General features: G+C 38.8%; 2 protein-coding genes across 2 annotated transcripts; one reads left to right on the top strand and one right to left on the bottom strand.

The window, feature by feature from the left end:
- Positions 1-309: 309 nt before the first annotated feature.
- On the bottom strand, positions 310-12,709 carry LOC137277577 (bystin-like). Its single transcript, XM_067809374.1, has 10 exons — positions 12,396-12,709; positions 7,862-7,947; positions 6,324-6,432; positions 4,263-4,395; positions 3,593-3,735; positions 3,177-3,274; positions 2,867-2,945; positions 2,405-2,470; positions 1,336-1,544; positions 310-599 (listed from the first exon to the last, which is right to left on the bottom strand). The coding sequence occupies exons 1-10, from the start codon at positions 12,525-12,527 to the stop codon at positions 371-373; spliced, it is 1,284 nt and encodes a 427-aa protein (XP_067665475.1). The 5' UTR covers positions 12,528-12,709; the 3' UTR covers positions 310-370.
- Positions 12,698-25,481, top strand: LOC137277580 (17-beta-hydroxysteroid dehydrogenase 13-like). The gene is made up of 6 exons (XM_067809377.1): positions 12,698-13,039; positions 14,851-15,090; positions 15,626-15,732; positions 16,773-16,910; positions 23,984-24,100; positions 25,226-25,481. The coding sequence occupies exons 1-6, from the start codon at positions 12,827-12,829 to the stop codon at positions 25,308-25,310; spliced, it is 900 nt and encodes a 299-aa protein (XP_067665478.1). The 5' UTR covers positions 12,698-12,826; the 3' UTR covers positions 25,311-25,481.
- Positions 25,482-26,781: the final 1,300 nt, after the last annotated feature.

Genomic DNA, 26,781 nt, shown 5'->3' on the forward strand with positions numbered 1-26,781 from the left:
TGCTTTTCTGTGTACTTTCTCTGCATATGACTGGGGACACCAAATGTTGGTTTCACCCACACCATCCATATAGTTAATACAAGACCTCAGCGTGATGAACTCTTTTTATATTAACTACCAAGCTCCCCCATCGTATGAATGTTTCAACTTGAGTGTGTGTGGATGTGTGTACATCATGTTTGACAATATATTGATATTTGCTAACAAATAGTTCACCCGTGTTTGAGGCATAGCCTGGTAACCGTAGTGATACAATTGTACTCAAAACACCAGAACTGTTATATTTACACAAGATTTCATGACACAGTCTCCAAAATCAACATTTATTATACATAATTACATCCCCACCCCTCCATATGTCAATATCACATCAGTCAAACTCCATGTCAGCCCGACCGGGGGCATCCTCTGTATCACGGCACTTAGAGTGTACCAGTTCCCGGCGTATATCGCCTGTGATGGTGGGGTGCGTCTGTACCCGGAGCAGCTCCATGAGAGCTTCTTTCTGCTCCGTGGAGACGTCTTCCTTGTAGCGCTGGATGAAGGTCAGCAGACTCTGATGCCATAACACGGGGAGCTCTCGCTTGTCTGTGACAAATCTGTACATTAAACATGGGCACAGGTTAGTTGCACACTTGTAATGTGGTCCCAGGTGATGAATGCTCTCTCATTACAAAGTGTAACTGTAAAATGTTTCGAAGTGTTTCACGTCTGTAAAGAGTCGAGTCAATCCAGACAATCCAGTGATCAACTCCTGAACACTGATCTACACATCTGGGATTCAATGACATATGTTAGTCAAGTCATCAAGCCTCACCACCTGAACCCACTAGCTGCCTCATGCGAAAAGCATGGATTACTAAAGATCACTTCTACCTCAGTCTTCATTGGTCTATTTGGGAAGGTTCATTTTGTCATGGACATATATGCTATTATGAAATGCGTTTTGTCCTTCCAGAGTAATGTATGGAAAACATGTGAAAGGACATGGTAAGGGTAAATGGAAAATATGACAAGCATCACCGGTGGGGATGATATGTCAAGACTTTATTAGCATCAAAACCCCGTGACATCCTATCCCTCCACCAATCGTCCCGACTCTAACAGTCACAAACGAAATGCCTGCTCTCAGCTTCCATGCAATTGGGATAGGACATAAGGCAACAAAGCCAGCCAGTCTGACCATCCAATCCCATTAGTCGCCTCTTATGACAAGAATGGGTTGCTGCAGACCAGTTCAATTGTTCCTGAGTATATCTGCATTTGATTATCCCTTCATCGTGACCTCGACAAAATAACCCCTAATTAAGTGTCAATCTCTGTCCTGCTACTTGCCTAATGAAGTGGTGGACAACAGCATCAATGACTCTGTATGGCAAAGCATACTTCTTGTCTAGGAGGGTCTTTAAGAAGATGCTGTTGGCTCCATTGTAGTCCATCTCTGCAATTTTCAACATGGCTGCAGCAGAGTGCAACATGGGTATCGTATTCTTGGACAGGATACTGGATATGATGACAGCCTCTCTCAGGGTGCAGTTGCCGGACTAAACAGGAAACAACAGTATAAGGGACTCGATAAAATGAACAGAATATATACTGATATTATTCTAAAGTACCTGGAAACAATGAGTATCTACAGGAGTACAGGAGTACACGTACAGGAGTACACGTACAGGAGTACACATCCATGCTGTCTGGAAACAGCAAAAGCTGATGAATGCATGAATATTTTAAAACAACTGGCTTTCTGTAGTAGTGTTATTTTAATTAAAAACATGACCAGTTAGATTTAGATACAAAATTTACTTTTTTATATACTGGACAGAATAAGTTTTAGGATATTGGTATTTTTATGATTGATATTTCATTGGTGTGTCAATGAACAAATAGGTCATTATTCATAATTTCAAAAGTTACATACATCACTAACTATTTTTGTCCCGTACAGTTACAAGTTTGTAAACCTCAACAAGTCTCAACAAGTCTACTGGGTAGACGAGGCTGAACTTGATAGGAGGCAAAATTTGATAAGACTATATGTCTTGGAACAAATGACTAAAATCGCAGACTGCAACTCAGATTTCGGTTATTGATAACAGACATGGTCAGCTGACTTGGAACTCGTGAAATTCCCATGGCCTTATAATTCTCAACATTTATACACAACAAAAAGGAGTTAAGTCAAAGCAACACTACCTGACATCATATGTAAAAATGGCCAAGTATTCTGAATAAGTATTCTCATATATGGAGGCTGTGACTGATGTATTTCTGATTAAGAGCAATACCATTACATGGACCTTTCAGCTTAACAAGATTTGCATATGAATACAAATAGCTATGTATTGTTTTGATGGACTAGGTGACCTAAACAATGACAATATCATCATATCAATAAACTTACCTCACACAGAGGCAGGAGAACTCCTTTGAAGAAGGCAGCTGGCTTGAAGAGGGACTTTTGAACAGCCTGGAGGAACAATGGCATAAGTCAATGGAAGGTACCTGGTGAAGGTTCAGTAAGAGTGTTTGATACATGTGTAGAGGAGAGTGCTTGATGCTGGTGGAGAGGAGAGTGCTTGATGCAGGAGCGGAGACGAGTGCTTGATGCAGGTGTGGAGGAGAGTAATTGATGCAGGAGTAATAAAGAGTGCTTGGTACATGTGTGGAGGAGAGTGCTTGATGCAGGTATGGAGGCAGGTGTGTGGAAATGTGATTCATGGAGGTGTGGATGGTCAGGCAAGTGCCTGATGGAGGTGTGGTTAAGAGTGAGGTGTGTTTCATAAGATACAGGTAAGTTTGAAACACATGAAAAAGGGTAATGTCTGCTTTTACTGACAACAACTTTTGATAATATAGATCTCACCATGTACAGATGGAAGTTCAGTCTCTTGTACTCTGCTATGTCATCTCTGACCCGGGGATACAACACAAGGTTGAAGAACCTGTGCAGAGAAATATACATGTTGCACACCTTCAAGGCCAGAGAACACCTAATGCTCAACCTGGCTAAACTGGAAGGAAACTGAAGGTTTTGTTTCAAGTCTATACATACATATGTAGTAGCAGTATTGTCTAAAATAAAGGCATGAACCTATGTATGTAAAAGGCAGAGTTAAAGAGAGATTCTATCTCGGTCTTTGTTGGTAGTAAGCAGGACATCAGCAAGGTGTTACCTTTGAGCCATCTTGGCATTCATATTGGACACAAATATTCTAGTGGCCTGGTACATGGTGGCTGCAGACCAGGTCTCGGGCTCTGTCAGGTACAGGATCTAGAACATGGAGGAGAAAGGGAGAACTGCAAGAGACACTGAGAACCTTCTTCACTAAAAGTACAGAAGAGGAGAATCAAACCTAGGCCTTTTGAGAGGTTTTCAATAGAACTTGAGGAGGGGAAGGTGTGAGGAAGGCAGGGAGAGGACTCAAGCATATCTCTTGTTATATGGGCTACTCATCCAGATGTGTTTATCACCACCCTGGGCAATTTTTTAAGATATATCACAGGATGTCAGCTTGATGTGGAACAAAGGTAAAAAGTGATATTTGATGTTTACATAATCACAGCAATCACTTTTCCCCATGGTGCCTACCTGTTCCCAGTTCCGTAATCTTGGGATGATCTTGAAAGCTTTGGGTAGTTTCCCACTTCTGTATTTCTGCAGAATTTGTCGGATACTTTGGTACATCGTGACCACCCTCTCATCAAGCTGCTGCATCTGAACACTGGCATTGTCTGCAGCACATGACACATGTATCACACACATCACACATATAGCATACATCAAATGTGCATAGTGAGCACCAAATCATCCAGGAGTTGGATCACTCAATTCTCCAAATAAGGTCTTCTGTTTTCTCACCAGTTAATGAGAATGTTTGTTGTTTAATGCCACAATGAGCAATGTTACATCTATATGTTGGCAGCCTGTAAATACTGAAGTCTGGACCAGAAAATCCAGTGATCGATCCAGAGCATCGATCTACACAATTGGGACATGATGACATTCTGTTAGTCACTTCTTATGACAAGCATCGGTTACTGAAGATCAGTTCTAACTAAGATCTTGACTTGCATAATAAGAACGGGAGTAATGATTGGTCATGTTGGCACTGCCAAGATCTCGAAAAAACAGAGGCATATATTATCAACATGATTAAGGTTGGCCACGTTATAAGAGTCAATTTCTTCATGTTCCTTACTTGCATGCATTTCATTATGAAGTGTTTTGATCTATGTTTCATTTCTGTTGCAATGGTTACCTGATAACTGTGTTTTAATCTCAGTTTGTTTTTCAGTGATCTTCTCCATGATGATGTCGGCAAGAGTACGTCTGACTGGCGGATTATGTGACATGAACATCTCCATTGCCTTCTCATCATCAGCATCAACTTCCTGGAACACAACAACAAGCATCAAGTAAACTGATGAGGTAGAATTTCTGACTTCAACCTGTTGTCTTTGGGACTGTGATTATGATGATTTAACTGTTTGTAGCAGTGGCTGTAAATGTAATTATTATGCATGAATATATTTCTTGCAGTAGTCGTAATTAGTGAATAGATTGAATGTGGCAGTGATTGTGAGCAGTATACACTTTGTATGGAGCAGTGATTGTGTGCAGTGAACAGTTTGTATGTAGCAGTGATTGTGAGCAGTGAACAGTTTGTATGTAGCAGTGATTGTGAGCAGTGAACACTTTGTATGTAGCCGTGATTGTGAGCAGTGAATAGTTTGTATGTAGCCGTGATTGTGAGCAGTGAATAGTTGGTATGTAGCAGTGATTGTGAAAAGTGAACAATTCGTATGGAGCAGTGATTGTGAGCAGTGAACACTTTGTATGTAGCAGTGATTGTGAGCAGTGAATAGTTTGTATGTAGCAGTGATTGTGAGCAGTGAATAGTTGGTATGTAGCAGTGATTGTGAAAAGTGAACAATTCGTATGGAGCAGTGATTGTGAGCAGTGAACACTTTGTATGTAGCAGTGATTGTGAGCAGTGAACACTTTGTATGTAGCAGTGATTGTGAGCAGTGAATAGTTTGTATGTAGCAGTGATTGTGAAAAGTGAACAATTCGTATGGAGCAGTGATTGTGAGCAGTGAATAGTTTGTATGTAGCAGTGATTGTGAGCAGTGAACACTTTGTATGTAGCCGTGATTGTGAGCAGTGAACAGTTTGTATGTAGCAGTGATTGTGAGCAGTGAACAGTTTGTATGTAGCAGTGATTGTGAGCAGTGAACACTTTGTATGTAGCAGTGATTGTGAGCAGTGAATAGTTTGTATGTAGCAGTGATTGTGAAAAGTGAACAATTCGTATGTAGCAGTGATTGTGAGCAGTGAACAGTTTGTATGTAGCAGTGATTGTGAGCAGTGAACACTTTGTATGTAGCCGTGATTGTGAGCAGTGAATAGTTTGTATGTAGCCGTGATTGTGAGCAGTGAATAGTTGGTATGTAGCAGTGATTGTGAGCATTGAACAGTTTGTATGTAGCAGTGATTGTGAGCAGTGAACACTTTGTATGTAGCAGTGATTGTGAGCAGTAAACACTGTATGTAGCAGTGATTGTGAAAAGTGAACAGTTTGTATGGAGCAGTGATTGTGAGCAGTGAATAGTTTGAATGTACCAGTGATTGTGAGCAGTAAACACTGTTTGTAGCAGTGATTGTGAAAAGTGAACAGTTTGTATGTACCAGTGATTGTGAGCAGTGAATAGTTTGTATGTAGCAGTGATTGTGAGCAGTGAACACTTTGTATGTAGCAGTGATTGTGAAAAGTGAACAATTCGTATGGAGCAGTGATTGTGAGCAGTGAATAGTTTGTATGTAGCCGTGATTGTGAGCAGTGAATAGTTGGTATGTAGCAGTGATTGTGAGCAGTGAACACTTTGTATGTAGCAGTAATTGTGAGCAGTGAACACTTTGTATGGAGCAGTGATTGTGAAAAGTGAACAATTCGTATGGAGCAGTGATTGTGAGCAGTGAATAGTTTGTATGTAGCCGTGATTGTGAGCAGTGAATAGTTGGTATGTAGCCGTGATTGTGAGCAGTGAATAGTTGGTATGTAGCAGTGATTGTGAGCAGTGAACACTTTGTATGTAGCAGTGATTGTGAGCAGTGAATAGTTGGTATGTAGCCGTGATTGTGAGCAGTGAACACTTTGTATGTAACAACGATTGTGAGCTGTGAACACTTCGTATGTAGCAGTGACTGTGAAAAGTGAACAGTTTGTATGGGGCAGTGATTTGAGTATTATTGTTCGAAATTAATATTTGCAACTGTTTTCTTCATTTGTGAGGCTGTAAGGAGTGACAATTCCACTTACAATTGGTTCATAGTGTTCTTCATCTTCTGATCCAAGGTCATCTTCTGAGTCTGATGCACCATGGGACGGACCTGGACCAAGACTCACAGTTTTGGGACCAGCTTTCTTCCTGTTGTAAATCATGACAGTAAACTGAGCCTGACTTAATATGGGCCAATTATGTGCCATTCTCTTGCATTAGGTCCATTTATCAATATGACCCAGTACATCTGGACATATTCATAAAGTGTCCCGCCAAGTTCACTGAAGATGTCAGAAACGAAAACAATATGATAAAGACCTAAGTAGATCATGTATCAGCTGGGCAATGTGTCAAGTCCAGTCAAGATTGTTTTACAAATGTCATGGGGCAGTGGGGTGGCCTTGTGGTCAAAGTGTTAGCTCTCCATGCCGAAGTCCTGGGTTCAATTGCCCCCATGGGTACATATGAAGCCTGTTTTTGGTTTTCCCCATCACGGTATCATGTACGATAGGTGGTTTACAAAAATTGAATTAGAAAATTATTATGATTATACTTTTGACTGTCAATAAAACTAAAACCAAAATAGTTGTTTTCAAAAATGGTGGAAAATAGGCGAAAGGTGAAAAATGGTATTGCAAAAGCAATGTTATTGACACAAGTAATTCTCATAATATTTAGGAGTTAATTTTACAAACCATCTTTCATGGTCCATTTATACAATTCCAGCCTTATTGCAAGGTAAAAAGATAGTTAATGGGCATCATGAAATATATAAAAACACAAGGTGACCTATAATACAACTCTTTTTTGATGCTAAAGTATGTCCTATCCTTTAGTATGGCGCTGAAATCTGGGGAACCAGAGCGTCTGATGCCTTAGGAAAAGTTCATTTATATGCTCGTAGGAAATATCCTGGTAAAAATTAATATATGTAATTCAGCAGTATATAGCAACAAAACTGGAATGGAAATTTATCTCTATCTGGCAAATGTTTCATTATAAAATGATAAAACAATCTATTCATAAAAACAGTACCTGTCTGTGTTAAACCTAAGAAAATTCAGAATAAGTCTTACGCAATTCTGCAGTATAATCTGGTAGATATTTAGGATTAATAGAAGAACAGATGATATGTAAAATGTGTAATCTGAATGTAACTGAAGATGACTACCAATTATTTTGTACATGTCCAGCCTACTATCATGATTACATGTTGGGAAGTACGCATATTAAGAGTTACTCCATTATAATACTACAGAAAGAAAAAAATACATTCTCAAAAATTCTACTAACTTATCAGTTGTTCAATTGCACAACACATACTGGCTTCACAAAGAAATTACCAACGTGGAGAATAAAACCTGAGTCTTATACTTTTTTTTGGTAGTCTAGATGTGCCATAGTAGTGATACTAATATGCTTAACGTACATGATGAAAACACACCAATGTTTATTTACAAAGATCATGCTAACAGCACTCCTAATAATGACCATAGACAAGTCTCCTGTACATTTGACACACAGGAAGAATCTGCAAGTTTCTGTTTCAGAAAGAAAAACAAAAGCATTTCCTTACTTCTGTGGCCCAAATTCCTCCTCCAATTCCTCTTGCTGTGCTCGAGCTTGTGCCAAAATCTTTTTTGACAGTTTTTCATCAACAAACTGAAGAAAACAATTAAATACATCACCACACATAAGACAGAGGAAACTAATATTATGCATATTGATAATTTAGTGAGTTTGGTTTTACTCCGCTTTTGGCAATACTCTAGCAATATCATGGTGGGATCACCAGAAATGTCCATCACATATTGTACACATATGGCAATGTAGCAAAGAGCCATGATCTGCATTGCGGCTCTTGGCTAATGGCAATGATAATTGTAATCTAGGTCTCATTTTGTACCTTCATCCATTGGTTGGGAATGTGTGTAAAGTTGACGAGGGGTAATGGCAGAGACTATTGCTGAATTTGTTCTGAAATGAACTTGGTGTGTTGAAGTTGTTAGGTTTTATATGTTTTACCATGTTTACAAAGGGCAAAGACCATGTCAGTGACAATAACTACCTCAATGCCAGTTTCTAGTGTTACAACCTTATTCTGTGGAAATTGGTTATATGTAATCTGCAGGGATACTCTACAACAGGGATAGGTCACTCGCTTGCTTTCTTTACCATTTGTACTAATTAACGTGTGCCTCGTCATGCTCCAACACAAGCAGTGACTTAGCTCGTTCCCTGTGCAACTTCGGTTGTGCTTAACCAGGGAGTCTATATAGAGTATACGTTGTAGATTATCCCTGGTTTAACAGAACTTCAGCCAGTTTACTGTATCAGTCGGAATTTTACAATGGATGAATGAATTATAGTAAGAATTTAAGAGCAAGAATTATGTGAATGAAAGAAGGAAATAAAGAAAAAGAATAAAAGAAATAAGTACATATGTGAATGAATGAAAGAATAAATGATACACCGCGGCCTTCCCTCCCAACACATTTTGAAGAACGCAAAAGTATCGCGAGAACATGTGTTAACATCAGCTGTCCTTTTAAAAAATCTACTTTGAAACATTTTTGTTTACATTAATAATTAATTTATGAGGGGAATGGAATGGACATTAACAAAATATTAACTGACACTGTCACACTGCCCTCAAAAATAAAGTGTAAAACTCTCACAAAGCGCTCTAAAACACCTGTCCAGTTTTGTCAAATGATAAGATAACAAGAAAGAAAGAAATTATGGAACTATAACCCTCAGGCATCAATGACGAATCAGATCAGATCGGCAATATGTCAAATTTTTCTCACACCTCAAATACACCCTAACATTTTGTTTTAGATTATGGAACTATCACTATTACTTGCAAACACATTGCACCTGATAGTATATTCCCCTCATAAGAATTAAAGGTGTATGTGAAAGATGTTTTTGAAGTAATAACTAGAAACACTCAAACTGCAGGGTATAGTATTTCATTGGCGGATCAGAGCAGATCGGCGATGTGTCACATTTTTCACACACCTCAAATGCACCCTAACATTCTTTTTTACATTATGAAACTATCACTATTACTTGCAAACACATTTCATCTGATATTATATTCCCCTCATATGCATTAAAGGTGTATGTGAAAGATGTTTTTGAGGAAGTAACTAGGAATACTCAAACAACGGCATATAGCATTTCAATGGCAAAATGTAATATTTTTCACACACTTCAATTACACCCTAACAATTTTTAAGTCATGAAACTGTCACTATTACTTGCAAATACCTTTCAACTAAAGGTATGTTCTCCTCCTAAAAATTAAATGAATGTGTGAAAGAGGTTTTTATCAGCACAATTTAGTCTATCTTCCTGGTGAATCGAGAATAGAAGCCAGTGAGCTATAACATAGCGACTTGAAACTTTACTACAAATCTACTGTCCTAATACGGACACTAATACCAATTATATGACTTAACCTGAAGTGACAAAATAGTTACCTTATCTTCTACATGTTGGATTTCAGTTGTTACAACACTCAGCGAACTTAAAGGGGCACTGATGCGGAGCGAATAATGTTTCTCGCCAACGGTCGAATAACGAAACCAAACCGCAAATTGGTCAGCGCCCGCTCCTTCGACCGTGACGGACAAAGGAACTGGGCTCCTGTCCATATTAGCAGAATTTCTACACCTTAACAGTCAGGAGGCCGGATGCCCATCATATGCCATTTGTTTAAAAATATCCATGGTATTCCTTGTCTGATCGTAACCAAATATCCTAGCAGTGTAATTCTTTTCGGATGCTTGGATGGTATAGTTACTGATCCAATTTGATCCTATTTCTGTGTTTTTAACCTCGATATTTAATCATGTTACATGAAAATATGATGTCTACAGACACGTAGCAAGCCATTTGTTCCAGTACGGAAGATTGCAAAGCTTTATATATATAGGTAGTTTTGAGTGTTGGTTCAGCTGTGATAGCAAATATCATACGTAAATGTTGGTAGCTATGGTAGCTACAATGGCTTATTATCTATGATAATAAAAACACACAGTTGATTTATTTGAATTCGTAAACAAAAAACGATGACTTTGCGTTTGGTAGAGAAATCTGAAAATTTTCTTACGTAAAAACCCTTATTTCACCTATTTACCCAAGTACACAGCAAATGCCTGTGTGTATTCCTTATGTAAAGTAATTCCGTTGGTATCCTCAAAACAGTTTCGGCCCATAAGTGTTTTCAGGCTGCATGGGACACAGAGATTACATCTTCCTTGCTGTAACTCGCGTTTGATGGTGTAAACCTACACGTGTTATTTGTCATCATTCTCTGGATGGTCAATTAATGAATTTATAACAGGTATAATTGTAGTAACACCACCTCGGTTACTCAACAAAGGTTCCCATTTGGCATTTCTCCTGTCTGGAGTAAATTCTCAACATTATAAATTAAGGTCTGTAATGGCAAATGTATTGTCTGTTATGTAATATGTGCATGTAAGTGATGCAAGAGGGTTTATCAGCTGAGTTACAAAAACATCGATCAAAGGATTAACCGATAACACACTGATTGATTAATTACTTTTATCTTCTAGCGGATTTGTCAAAAGGCAGTGTGTGTAGATGACTACACCCTGTCGTAAAGAGTGAGTGCAAAAACAACATCCTCCCTTCAAAGAATTAACCAACCTTGCGATGATTGATTGATTGCTCATCATTGGTTAACTAAATTACTTAGAATAGTGGACATCATACAATTAGTTGCCAGGTGTGCTATCTTGGGAGACCAATCAGAGGTTTATCTGGTTTTCACCACCGAAAGACGTGAAACGATGTGTTACTTTTTCGCAAATGAGACAGTTGTAAGACACGCGACACAGAGCAGGATTACTTACCAGCTACAGATGAATGGAATACGATTTTTTTACGTGGATATTGATGGATACATTCCTGAACAAGGTAGTAGCCTGACATTGTTGCTATAAAATTAGTCTGTTTTACATTCATTATTTGCATTTTGTTTTAATTTATTTGTTGTAGCATTCAGCAGAATCTGTATGACAGAAAACACACACTAGATCGCGTATGTGTGTGAAATAGGATCCACATTGGCCATCTATACAATGTATAAATGTTGCTGTTATGTTAGAAATTTACTATGAGTATAAGCAGATCGTGTGTTCTTTTATTAATTTTCAGAATCATACAAATATGACAATAAACCAATTAGGGTTATGAGACAAAATATAGAGACGTACATTGGCTTCGTTATTTTTCCGTCCTAATAGTTTTTTACCATTTCTACCACTGGCAGATGATTAACCTCCAAAGTGTTTCATTTGTTTTCATAATACATTTGTTATGAAGTAAAAATGACTTCACCTAAGTTGATCTGTCTATAATTAAACTATCAATTGCGCTTACGGAATGCGCAGCAGAGGTCACGAACCAGTCACGAATTCTGGGATATCATCCGGGTACGCACGGGAGAAAAACAATAACAAAAGTTTACACCAGTCCACGGAAATTGCTCCGTATCAGTGCCCCTTTAATCAGCTGTTGAAAATAAACTGGGCTCAATCTTAAATACTGCACTGCCACCATATTGGCTACACTGGTTACGTAACGACCCGAGACATACGTTCAGCGGCTTTTCGAGGAGTTTCTTCTCCCCCTCTATATAGGCTCCCTGGTAATCGGTAAACAGTGGTAAGTCACACCAAGGCTTTGATGAATGTTTGTTTCTGTTGTTGAAACCCTTTCAATGATTACATAATCATTATAGATAGGATACATGGGATCTACATCCTCAAATTGCTTTATCTCAAATAATATAAATTTTGAAGTCACTGATCAAGCAAATATTTTCTGGTAGCAGTGTTTTCAATGTAAAAATGTACATGTCATTTTCATTCACAAATTCTCAGCTGACTTGTTTACAGTTTTTGTTTTACGTGAATGCTAATGTTACCAAAGGTGACTGGGCCCCAAAATTCATTTGAGGCGTAGTAACTCATAGAAAACAATGACAAGGAAAAGTGTGCTCGCGGCCACCATAGTGCCAGTGGACTTGCTCAACAATTTGAACTTGAACTACTATCGGGATAATTGCCAACCTCTTCGTCTTCCTCTTTCCTTGGTCGAACTTTTGCTCTACTTTTTTGTTTTATGCTCGTGTCCTCCATGTACTGTTGTGCTAGGTCGCCCTCTCCTCCTTCTGATCGACGCATTTTCTTTACTTTCCCCATATTATGACCGTAATGTTCGTTTGTAAACGAGATGCCATCCACACGTGTAGTGGTCACGGAAGCGGAAACGTACCTTGTACCTAAGTTCCTTACACTGCTTTATAGTAGAAGCAGTGTTGCTGAGTTTATGCATTGCGCCATATCGAACTCCATTTCAGCGTTCTTGACAGCCATTTTCCTTCAACGCTCTGAAAAGAAGACACTGTTCGGAGCTGGACTCGGTCTAGTCTACTGATAATAGTAATACGCGCAACTCAATAGTGGTACCAGTCAAAACGTGTGTACGTTGACCCGAAAATATGAAAGCTTCCCTAGGAGAAACGCTTTCGCTGTTGTTGAAAATTATCTATTTGTATTTGGAGGCTTTTTACAGACTGATCGTGCCACCCCCTAGACAAGATATCCGCGGGAAGAAAGTGCTGATCACAGGTGCTGGCCACGGCATTGGCCGGGAACTGTCACTGGAGTTTGCCCGCCTCGGAGCGTCGCTCATACTGTGGGATATCAACAAGGTGAGACGTGTGCTGTCACACGTTACTGTCACTTGTGCAGCTGCCTTTAGATATACCCTGCACAGCCCACAATAGTCTTAATTGGCCCAGACTGGCAACAAGACTGCTTTACTGACCTGACATGCCTCCTCGAAGTTGGATCCTTACATTCGTGGGGACCTTTCGGCTTTCCTATCATGTTCAAGAACGTTCCACGTTATCAACGTCCCTTTACATGAGGATGGAGACTTTTTATGGATATACAACTTCTTACTCTGACTCTAACTCTGATGTTCCTTGATTCATACGTTGAGGGACCGGGATGCTTCTCCTTTGTACGAGCCAATGAATGTGGTAGACAATGCCTGAAGGTTTTTCTTTGTTTCTTGCAGCTGGGTTATGCGAATATGGTGACTCGTACATAAGAGAAACATATTATACTATATAGTTATATTTACATGCACATCATACATGATAAATGTCTTCCTTATATAAGTATTTTCTAGAAATTACTTTCACTGTTTCAGCAACATTGTCATCCTAACTTAATCACACTTACTTCCAAATGTCACTCAAGGAAGTTAAACTGTTCTGGAGACTTGGGTACTTTGTTGAATTATAACAGACTTAGAACGCTACAAATGTCATATGTCTATGTTAAGATATGGGAGATGTGAACATATAAGTGATGAGGTTAATTTCTGCAATGGACCCTAGTCCTAATCTCAGATTTATCATGCCAGGATATTTGTAAGTGGAGAAAAAAATTATTTCCAGGCCGACAAGGAAAACAGCAAAACTGGAGTTGTTGTCAGTACTGATACTGCAGATATATGTACTTGATGTACTCCCGACTGGTTTGTCTTGTATTTGGCACTATTCTATGAGTGAGAGCACCAGGTGGAGTGCAAGTTATGGGGCAAGTGTAGAGCTCTTTGTTATAGATTTCTGTAACACTGTAAACTGTGATGATGTCTGTAGTTTCATTTCAGTAGGAGACATATCTATACACAGAAAAATAGCCGGGTTTTGTATTAGTTTGGTCGCACATTTCAACTTGCTATCCCTCAAACTGTGTGGATGTCTCTATTCTCATTTGGTTAGGTCGCTGGGTTGTTAGGTTGCTGATGCTCTATATGAAGTCTCTCAAACTGTGATGATGTCTGTTTTTATGCTTCTCAATCCTCAGATAACTGGCATATCAACAGGTGCTACCAGAAAAGAGCTGAATTCAAGACACATGAATCAAGATTGTAGTCCATTATAAACGTGATAAGCAAATTTTGAATATGTGAAGACAATGCTGATCCATATTTCATTATTTTAAAGTTAGAGTGTTCTTCTCCTTTAAATGGGTACAATCAACTCATTAATTTTGCAGTTTATTGGGAAGTTGTACTTCATGTACACTCTCACACCGCCACGGTTGGCCAGTTTTTAAGGTGCCACATTTCTCTTGGTTTGATAGAGTGGTCGAGTTCAATTATATTTCTTTATTTTATTATATTTTCTGTTTGTCAGCATTTTATTTGTATTCATCAGTATGGCCAACCTCTTTGATGTACATCACTTTATTCTCTTCTGCCACACTAACTTGACATGCTGTCATAAAAAAGAAAATGTTTTGGTTCCAGTTATCTGACTGACCCTTAAATTCTGGTGCTGACCCTATTATTTTTAAGTGGGAAAACTAGAATAAACTATCGGATGCCATTGCTTTTCCTGACCTGACCTGACCTCACCGAACCGCAACCCAACCCAACCCAACCCAACCCATTTGATTCAAAAGACTGTATATATCCAAAGATGTTTTGCATCTGTGCAACTTACAGGAGAGCAATGAAGGTACAGCTGACGAAGTCCGTCGTATTGGTGCCACAGTCCACACCTACATCTGTGACGTCACCTCAACTGATGACGTACACACCATTGCTGACCGTGTGAGGAGGGAGGTGGGCAACGCGGACATCTTGGTCAACAATGCGGGTATCCTATACGGTGGACCGGTTCTCGACATGCAGGAGAAGCATATCCGTCGTACATTTGAAGTGAACACCTTGGCTCATTTCTGGGTAAGAATTGGACAAGCACCACAACAACCATGTCTGTGTTGGCAGTAGTATTATCCAGCGATCCATTTACATGTGAAGTCGAAGGAGGGCTGTAATTGGCGTTCATCAACTCATGTTTTTTGTTAGGAGTGACTGATTGGATGGCCAGACTTGATAGATGTCATTGTATCCCTATTATGCAGATACATGCGCATGATGTCAGTCACTGGCTTGTTTGGTTCATACTTGATTATTTAGACTAAAGACCACCTTCATGTACCTGGGACATTGCTGGATTGTCATTTAAGTTAAACACCGAACAAGCAAAACAGTCAAAGGTGCACTCTAAGTGTCAGTTGTGATAGAGAAATTACAGTTTAGGAAGCACCAGAGTGAGTGCTGGGTATGAGTTATCTGCCCCTTTGTATAGCATCTGTCATTCTGGCCGTTTTGCTGCGACTGTTCGTGAGTTCCTGACTTCCATGTCATGGTGAGTGCTGGGTTTGAGTTATCTCCCTTGTGTACAGCATGTGTCATTCTCACTGTTTTGTTACAGACTGTTCGTGAGTTCCTGCCTTCCATGCTAGAGGCCAACCAGGGAATCATCATGAACATTGCCTCATCATCTGCTAAGTCTGGAACAGCATTTCTGGTTGATTACAGGTGAGACATGGTTTAATGTCAGGTGTACATTTGTTGGGTTTCGAAGTTTTCCCATTGTTCCAAACTTTAAACAAAGCTAATGTCATGAGACATTTCGGTTATTGGTTATCATAATAATGGTTGACGCTGTTGGATTTCAATGGCCTGCAATCAGCATTGTCACAAGTCTGACCACATGGTACATTACCATCTTAAATAACCAACACAGGTTACCTGGTGCCAACATCACCTGAATAAAGATAATAGAGCCATCCCAGTTTTGAGCAGTAATATGATTATTTCCCCTTTTGTCTGCTAATGGCATCTGGTTTAGAATCCTATGTAAGCCCTTTTGTCAGATGCAATACCTTGTTGTAGTTATCTGGTGCGTTTTTGAGATGGCACCATGATATGGATGCATTTATGGATAAAGTGACGACTTATGTAACATTTTCATTATGATTTAAGACACTTGTGTGAGTTTATGAATCTAATCTGTTGTTAAAGAATAACTCAATAAGAGTTTGGTTTAAGGATGTGTGTCCCCTATCATTTTTGATGTTAAAGTGAGAGTTGTGGCTTTCACCATGTTAGCATAGGTGTCTGCGCTGTGTACCAAAGTGAAACCTTAAAGCATCTGACTACAAGTCCTGCCAGAACATGGCATCTGCCAAACTGAATTCCCTCCCTGATGAACTTAAGCTGTCTTCATCCCTTGAAAACTTCAAGCATCGTCTCAAAACCTTTCTCCTCCAAAAATTATATATAATGGACTTCAATAATGCGTTGTTGTTGTTAACACTATCAGCAGAGCTGTTGTGGAGTTTGGCACTATATAAAAGGACATGTTATTATTATTATTTTTATATATGCCTATGACCTGTGTAACTGGTAATTCTTTACCAAAATACAAGTTCATAACAACACAGAAGCATGCTCCTCTCTCCCTCCCTTTCACCCACTAACACATACTGCAGATAGCTCTAAGATTTTTCATGAGGCATCTGGCAACAATCATTCACTCCCTGACCCTCCTACCTATTAATTCTTCCTGTTTCCAGCTCATCCAAGTATGCTGTGTTTGGCTTCACAGAAGCCCTGAGGGAGGAGATTGACCGTCTGGGGAAGCCGGGGGTGCAGACCACTGTGGTCTGTCCGTTTTTTGTTGACACAGGACTATGTAAATACCCAAAGAGCAGGTTGGAAGAATTCTTTTGGTTCATGCTTGTACTCGTAATTCAGAGCTCTGTGACCATATAATTTGTTTAAGTAGGGTTGCTGCGATATGAATAGCTTTGATATGATGTATTTGTCCTTGAAGGATACCTTTCAAGAAACACTGACCATGATACGTATCTCAGTGCACTGTTGACTCTATGATACGTATCTCCATATGCTGGTAACTGTAGGAGATACATCTTGATAACATTGTTAAAATATGTACCGGGTATGCATTTGGTACATTTGTCACTATATGATAACCCCATACACTGATAATGGTACAGTATGTATCAAGTGATCAGTAGCATAAGCATCAGTCTACGCATTTGGGATGTGATGACGTGTCACCAAAGTCAGCGAGCCTGACCAGCCCGTCCTGTTAGTTCAAACTAAGAATGCTTTATGGTTCAATGTCTTTATTACACAAGGTCACAACGTTCCGAGACAGTTCCTAGTCTCTTCTTCAGGTGAAGTGAGGGTAAAACTAAAGGGATGTAGTATATATACACATAACAGTAGACCAATAACAATGGGTAACAAGATATACAGGTTTCTATTGATTGATCTGCAGGCTTCGATTGATGGATGTACAGGCCTCAACTTATGTACAGGCTTCAACTAATTGGTGTGCAGGCTTGTATTGATGAGGTTAACGAGTTACAGGTAAAGATGTTTGGATAAAGGTTAGTCACTGAGGATAAGGTGGTTCCATGCATTTGGTAGGTAAACACCACTGTCTCTGTTGATTGAGGGCTTGTTCCACTTTATTGCAATGGCTTTTAGGAGCTTCCGTTTTTTTAAGTCATTGGCGTTCCTAACTAATGTCCTGGTGTTGTCAACTTCAACTTCAACTTCATTTATTCTCCAAAGACCACCAATGGTGGTATGAGAATACATGGTAAACACTTCAATCTTTACATACAGTCAAAATGGCGGCAGAGTATGACAGTATATTATAACTAATCACTTGATGATATGACATGTCTGTTACCTAACAGTTCTTATAGCAGAAGAGATAGCATTCGCAAACTTTGCTAAGTTTTTTTGTACAGTAAAATCTAAACAAGTAAACAAAATTTTATACAATACAATGTTTGAGTGTTTCAATAATTTGGTAGGTATTAATTTTTTTCTAGATTCGTTAAAGGCAGGACAGCAAAAAATATAGAGAAACTCATCTGCAATTGCTGGGGAGTCACATAATTTACAGGTTCTATTTTCTCTTGGAATTTTATTCCAGCGCCCGGTTTCAATTGGTAGCCAATGATTGGAAGTTCTGAATTTTAATAATGGAAAATAAATATGTTTGGGCAATAATAGAAAGGCTTCAATTGAAGGTAGAGTTTTAATATATTTATAATATTGTCCCTTAGAGCTCATTTCTATTTTATTCCTTCAATCTTGAAAAAAATTATCTCTTAATCTGCATTCTACCATATTCAACAACCATTTTCGACTAAAATTACTAGGGAACATTTACACATTGCTAAGTCCGCATGAGTTCAAGATATTTTCAACAAAGTTAAGCCAAGGATGGGAATGATTAGTTACAACACTATCTAGTGACATGAGATTATAGATTATCTGCGATAATTTGGATTGGGACATGGTCGTAGTAAGTTTATGCCAATAACTAATAATTCTTTTAGATACATGGATACTGATAGGACATCTTCCGAATTCACCATATAAGAAGTAATTTGGTGTAGACATTCTGAGACCTGAGGCCAGTTGTAAAAATTTTTGTATGTACGGTTTCAAGTATATCAATTTCACCATGGCCCCAAAATTCAGAGCTATACGACATGATAGGTAAAATCATATCAGACGCTTTAAGTACACAGTCTAGTGGTAAGTCATTATTTCTTGCCATTTTCAACAACAAAAAGATACATTTTTTTGCCTGTGTTGCTAGTACATTAATACCGAAGGAAACCTTTCTATTTTTGTGAAAATTAAACCCCAGGTAGTTATAATTATCTACTATTTCAATTTCATTTGTGCCATAATGAAATGATAGCTTATTTACTCTACACTTCCCACTTCCAAAAATAAAACTTTAGTTTTATCACTATTTACAGTCAGTCTCCACATCTGGCAATACCCATGAAACTGGTCCAGGGACCTTTGCAGGGATGCTGCTGAGATAGCAAATAGTATGGTGTCGTCTGCATATGAAAGTACCAGAAGCTGTATGTAGATTACATTCATATCATAGTTATTAATGCATATATCAATGCCATTACAATCAATTGTTTTTAACCATAATTCTAAATCATTTATGAAAATAGAGAACAATAAAGGAGAGAGATTTTCTCCCTGTCGGACCCCCGAGAAACTTGGAAAAGATGCCGATTTTTCATAGTTAAACTCTATACTTGATTTGATGTTAGAGTACATATTTTGAACTAATGTAAAAAACTTTCCCTGAATACCATAAGATAACATTTTTGACCAAAGACCAACTCTCCAGACATTATCGAATGCTTTAGAAAAGTCAATGAAAGCACAGTACAGCTTGTACTTATTATGTTTTAGAAATTCAATGACTGAGTTTAGAACAAACATATTGTCGATCGTAGAGTAACCTTTACGAAATCCGGCTTGACAAGGTGATAATAAAGAATTGGTATCTAAGAATCTGGATAATCTACAGTTATGTATGCTAGTAAAAAGTTTTCAAAGACAGCTTAAGATTGTAATAGGTTTATATGAACTCGGATCACGTGAGTCACCTTTACCTTTGTAGATGGGTTTGATGACTCCAATTAACCATGATTCTGGAACTTCTCCTGTGTCCAATACAACATTAAAAAGATTTTCTAGGAATGGGAGAAATAAATCTATGGAGTCAATCATGTAATCATTTTCTATAAGATCTTCACCTGATGCTTTGTTTCTTTTTAGTTGTGACACTACATCAGAGATTTCCTTCTGTGTTATGGCAGCATTAAGAGTTGAGCAGTCTATGTGTACATCCGTATCAGTAATATGTTCAGAGACTGTATCATTACACCCTTGTGCGTTAATGTTCTTAAAGTATTCATATAACTCCTTGATACTAGGGGAAGAATCATTATGAGTCAGTTTCCGTTTATGCAGTAATTTCCAGTATTCCCTTCTTCTGTTCTTCTTCTTCTGTTTATTTCGAATTTCGGTGGCTAGTTTACACTTGTATCTATTCATATATTTGTTCATACATTTTTTATACTCCTTAGCTGCATGGCGGTAGTAGATATGATTTGCATCATTCCTGTGTTTTCGATATTTCTTTCTAGCTTTATGGTAGTGTCTACGTTTCTGAATACATTCTTTTCCAAACCAGGGTTTGTTACATTTACTGTTCTTATAATTACAAGTATAATTAGATGGACGAGAAGGACGTATGCCGAACGTATTCCTAGCTGTGTTTGTGAAAACATCTGAGAAAACCACGGTTGCTTTGTTTACTAATTCATTACCTTCATATTGTCAGCAGCCACTTCATTTAATAATGTGCTTATCTCGTTTATTTGGGTAATATCAGTATTGCTCCTGTATTGGTCAAGAGTCATATCTTTTTGGTTTCATCGATGTAATTACAGGTTTATCAGTAAATGATTTAGATGCCTTAGTATGCAATCTGCTATTCATGTTTGATAACGAGAATGCTATAGGACAGTGTGCATCTGAATAGAGAGGGGAAAAATCAACAATTTCAAAGCTCCTAATATATGGTAAACATCTATTAGAACATATGACATAATCAACAGTGCTTGAGTTCTTACAAGTAACTTTTCCTAACCTTGCATCTTTATTCATTCTACCGTTACATATGAACAAAGTGAAATTTTTGCAGATATCAATCAGTTTATGTCCGTAAATTATTAATTCTATTTCTGTCATACGAGTATCGCTTTAGCGGCATGTGAAGCTCTTCTAAATTTCAGGATCTAAGTCATGTGACATTTCATCAGTGTCTATATTTAACTCTTCTAACAAATGTTTATCTGAACTTAAATAATCACACAATGTTCCAGTATGGGCATTAAAGTCGCCAGTAAGAACGACAATTTCAGATTGAGAATACAAGTATAACAGTGCCCGTTCTAACTGATTGAACATGTCAGTAGTGGCGTACTTGGATCCTTCAGGGGGGAGGTACACGATGCCAATCATAATATCATTTTTGCTGTTAAAAGCTACCTTGGATATGTTAAAACATAGAATATATTCTGAATCAAAATCCGCTAAAGAGATATATTTGGAGAAACAGTCTTTAACTGCTAGACCAATACCCCCTGAGCGTTTCTCACCCAGGGCTCTGTGCTTCAAAAACAGTTTGTAGCCATCAATTTCAATATCATCAAATACATCTGTTTTAGTTTCTTGAAGAGCAACAAAGTTAAAATTATTTACAAGTTCCAAAAATTCTGGAAAATTTCTCAGTCCACGAACGTTTACACTTAGAACGCTAATTTGACCTGGTTTATTGATAAATAATTGTGAGTGCTCATTTTCAGATGGAACAGTTTCGCAAGAAATGTTAGTTTGTGTACCCAGTGGACAAGACTCTCCATCATGCCACCCACGTGGTAGTTCTGGGGTGCGACCCGTCGGATTCATAGTACTTGAGTCGCCGCTATCAAGTTCACTGGGACTGTTCTTGAACGACAGTTCATAGCTGAAAACATGAGATGAAACGTGTTCGTGACATACTGCTTTATCAATTGTTCCGTTGATATCCCTGGTTGATTCGAAAGCAACCCCGTGTGAGTTCGCCCCGTCCTGGCATGTGTCGTTTCTACCTTGCCATCCCTACACTTCCGGTCGAGTTGCCGGGTTACCGCGAGTAAACATCCGGTTTGAACATGGAGGGGCACGATAGGGGGGAAGCACAGGTGGGTTTTGTAAATTTCCATCTACATAAAGTTTATCAACGACCAAAGACGCGCGTTTACCTTGAGCCTTTGCGGTACGGAATAACGGCATTGAAACCTCTCGACGATATGTGCTAATTTCCTCTGGGAATTGTTCAATAATACCATACTGCTTGTTTTTCAATTTGTACCCACAGCATTTGACAGCATCCCTGTCGCGGGTGTATAAAAATTTAGCAATCATTGGGCGAGGTCTTGATGGACTACCCTGGTTAGGGGCACGTTTTGCACCTATTCTGTGCACCCGCTTGAATTTGATATCCTTGCTATCCAGACCAAGTTCATTTTGTATGAACGTACGAATGAGAGACTCCCAAACAATCTTGTGATTGGGGTTGTGCATGATGTGTTCACATACAGCAGACTTCTGATCCAAATTTTGAACTGATGTTTTGTGTTCTTTTAACCTGACAGCCAGTAGTCGACCAGTTTCTCCAAAATATGTCTCTTTACAACCACATTGGATCTGGTAGATGCATCCTGCTGGATTGTTGCATTTAGGTGTTGTTGGCCCACGTCCATTAGCTGATAGTAGTGTTTTCAGGTTGGTGTCGCTACGGAAGGTGATGTCTATACCTGTTGTTTTCTTGATGAGACGGCTGATGTGATGACTTATCCGGCCATGGTATGGTATGTTAATTCTGATGGGGGAAGGTTCTGGTTTAGTTGACTTGGGAGTTTCTTTCAGGGTCTTGGTGATCGTGTTGCTGACTAGATGGGGTGGGTACTCGTTAAGGTCTTGGAAGGTTGATTTTAGGTGTTTTAATTCGCTGTGTAGGCTCCCAGCACTGCAGACCGCTTTTGCTCTTCGTGCCAGGGTAGCTACTATGCCTCTCTTGATCTGGGGATGATGGTTGGACTGGTGATGAATGTACTGATCCGTATGTGTTGGTTTACGTTAAACACTGGTGGCTATGGATTGTTGGCGTCAGTGGAGAAGAATGTCCAGGAAGGGAAGCTGTTGGTGTGTCTCTTCTTCCATTGTAAACTGAATTCTTGGGTGTTGGGAATTCAAGTGTTGCAGCAGGTCCTCTGGATCTTGGTTGTCGTCCAGGAGGGCTAGGACATCATCTACTTTGCGAAACCAATGCTTTGGGGTGAATGATGCAATTTTCAGGGCAGTTTCTTCAAAGGCAATCATGTTTATTTCTGTCACTAGTGGTGATAGAGGGGATACCATTGGCAATCCATGGATCTGTTGGTAGAGCTGGCCATTCCTATTGAAATATGAAGTCTTGAAGCATTTACTTAGGAGATCGACAATGCTTTGGGCTGTGAGTTTGGTGTCTAGGTCTGGTAGAGATGTTTCTCAGTTGCTGTACCAGGGATGCTGAATCTTTCACAAAGGAGCTGCCAGTTTTTCCCAGTGGGGCTAGGATGCGGGATAGATGTTAGGCCGTGTTGTAGTATACAGATCCTCTGGAGCACACAAGGATTCTAGTCTTTGCAGGGTTCTTATGTATTTTGACAGTGGCACGGGCATATGGCGGTTGGGAGTTGTTGGGATTGAGGTGGTTGAATATGGAATCACTGATTTCTTGGTCGGTATGCAGGGTCTTCAGAGTTTTCTTTAGCTGTCTCTCTAGTTTGGCAGTAGAGTCTTTCTTTAGAGGTTTGTAAGTTGTGGGGTCTTTCAGGGTCTTGTCTGTTAGCTGTGTGAATTCTGGAGTGTCTATGATAACTGTGGCTTTATTATTGTATAATAAAGAAGTTGAACCATAAAGCATTTTTAGTTTGATTCCACCAACTTCTAAATGCCTTTGAAACAACTCATCCTGTTAGTTACCTCTGATGACAAGCATGGGTTGCTGAAGAGCAATTCTAACCCAGATCTTCACGGGTTACCTGTGTTAGAATACAGAGGCCATGTACTGAGTATATTTTTTAATCTAAAGAAAAAATCCATGTGAATCAATTATGCCTTCATGCGTTTCAGTAACTCCAAGAATTACTCAGCATATAGCATATATAGAAAGACCTGGGTTTTCTTTCATTCAGTTCAGACCCTAAGAGTAACATGCCTCATGACTCGGGTGTCTTGGCATCACTGGGATTAGTTTGGGAAGATCACAACCCAAAATGCTGTCATTATAAATATGTGCTTATATGTTGTCTGTCTTCGTCTGGCTCAGGTTTGACCCAATTTTGACACCAAAGGAGACGGCCGTTACAGCCATTGATGGGATGTTGCGAGGGGAGAAGGAGGTGTATGTGCCACGAAAGATGTGGGTGCAGCTGAGGACTGCCGCGTACGTACACTTTTGTGTCTGTTGTGTTACTGAATGCAACTGACTGACATATTGACGATACATTGACGTATCGTACAAATAGCTGATTGGGACACCATTTTAGCAGAATATAGGATTGACTGACATATTACCAGAACACTGACCTAACATGTCGTACAAATAGCTGATTTGGACACCTTTTCAGCATGACATATAATACTTAGCGCAGAGAGCATCACCACAACATTCTTAAAACTGTGATCTCACTGGTGTCAACAAATTGTGAAACATTGCATGATGTCACAGACTGTATGAGTGAGTGGGTTAGAATAGTTTTATTCCACACTCAGCAATATTCCAGTTCTGTAGTGTCTGTAAATAATCTAGTCCGGACCAGACATTCTAGTGGTCAACAGCATGAGCATCAATCTATGTAATTAGTATATGATGTGTTAACCAAGTCAGCAGGCCTGACCACTCGATATCGTTAGTCACCACTTATGACAAGCGTGGGTTACTGAAGATTGGTGCTAACCTGGATCTTCATTGATCTGCACGCTATGAAATCATCAGTTGTACAGTAAACATATACACTGAAGTATCATTAACAAGGAGTTTCACTCAGGTATTGAGCCACAGGGCAAGTGACTTGAAGAAAGTAGCTTGTCCTGACTAATTTTCCACTGGCCCTGATTTTCATGATGATGACATTATGAAAGAATAAATGTTATTTAGTGTTAATGTTTACTGGACTATTTATCAAAAAGGGATATATAACCAAGATGGATAACCCTAGTTTATTATCATTGCAAAATTTAATAACTACATTTTGAGCAGATATGAAATGAAATCCAAGTTGGTTTGCAGTATGAAACTCTTAGCAGAAATGATCTAATAGTCCATGGACAAGTAAGATACCATTATTTGATTTCCCCTAAATGAAAACTGACTTGTCCCGCGTGTCGGGCGATGGGATTTTGGAACCACTGTGTGGTTAGATGTTTTTTTTTCGAAATATATAAATAAGTTTAAGAAAAGTTGGAATAATATGTAAGTGATGTTAAATATACAATCAACATATGATAGAGAAAGTATTGCGACTGTGTGTTATATAATGTTATTGATGTGCTATTTTTGTTTCCCCAGTCTTTTCCCAGAGAAAGTCCTCCCTCTGCTGAAGAATTTCCACCAGTATGGAATCGACCCTCAGTACAACTCAAAGAGTGATTGATACAACATGCTTTGGTTGTTTTCTTTGAGTACATGCACTTTTTCTACATGCTTTTAATAAATTGTCAGAAATTGAGTATTGATTTTTGATACCAATATATATTGTTATCCATTTACAAGTATATCAGCTGTTTTACATTATCATAATGAAAATAAAGTGATTTAGAAAACATGACTTGTGATGTTATTTCAATGTCAAAATCACTGATTCTGGAAGACCCCAGTGGCTATTTGATGGATGAGTGGACCGAGGCACTCCATGCCCAAATCACAGTGAACATCCCACGGTTCTACATATGTTGTCACCTCCATAGGAGGTCTCTTCAAGTGAACTTGTTAAGATGCCTCATATTTCTTGCTTCAGTTATGTTTGGGCATTACTTAAAACAATATCCACTTTTTATAAGAGGAGTATGAAGCATGTATTGAAGTATTAAGATGGTGACTGTGACTTACGTACTTCTCATTAACATTGTGGACTCTCAACAGTAATATAATCACTTACTTCTAGTTCTAAACTAAATTTTGCAAAGTTTTCCATGCTGCTTAAAGGTACTGTCTACACATGCGAATCTGTGAATCTGATTCGTAACGGTGAAAAAATTATTGTCATGAGTTTACTAAATGAAATCTGTGGAACTTGGCGAATTCTGAACAATATTTTACACCAAAACGAGGCTCTTTACACATGCGTTTTAGTAAATAACTGCATATAGTTTGCAATTGGTTAGTTCAAATTAGAGGAGAAATCAGTCTTCGATGTAACCATGTGTACACTCATGGGAACAAGTAAGGGATACTCCTTTATATTTTATTACAGTGTTGCGATCGACTGATAGTGTACATTGCATGCATTAAATTCAGTTTTAAAGTTACACGACGCAGGTTGAACACTTTGTACAGAAACATTGCATTTTATTGCATGAGCTGAGCGAATGTATGCAAAGTTGGATTTTCAAAGATATACTGGTTGATATATGGTTTTCGTAGATGATGGTACTTTGGACAACACAGGAAAACATGGTATAATTCATTACGATGAACTTTGCATTATTAGTTGTGCACATTTCACATAATCTTTGACTGCGGGGTATATTTTTATGACGACCAGCTATATACTTGGATGTCACACGTAAGGTACTTTTCAACACCAAAGAGAGATTCAAATAACTTGTTGCAACATTTTGAGCTGTCATGTAGGCATGAATTCCAATCTTGAATTAGATTATCACTCCGTTGTTGCTTAAATTCCAATAGGAACAAATCGGTGTTTCCCACTTCGTGTTGTAGCCATATATGTCCACACCCCCAGTTTAATGAGTTTTTATTACTGGCTCGTTGACGATACTGCAGTGTAATAGTTTCACTTCAGTATTACACTAGTGTAATACCGATTGACCTATGACGTCAAAATGGTTCAAAGTTGTGACGTCACAATGCTAATGCTGATGTCGCGATTTTACTAGACCTTG

The sequence above is a fragment of the Haliotis asinina genome, chromosome 3, assembly GCF_037392515.1.
Source record: "Haliotis asinina isolate JCU_RB_2024 chromosome 3, JCU_Hal_asi_v2, whole genome shotgun sequence".
NCBI classification, from domain to species: Eukaryota; Metazoa; Mollusca; class Gastropoda; order Lepetellida; family Haliotidae; genus Haliotis; species Haliotis asinina.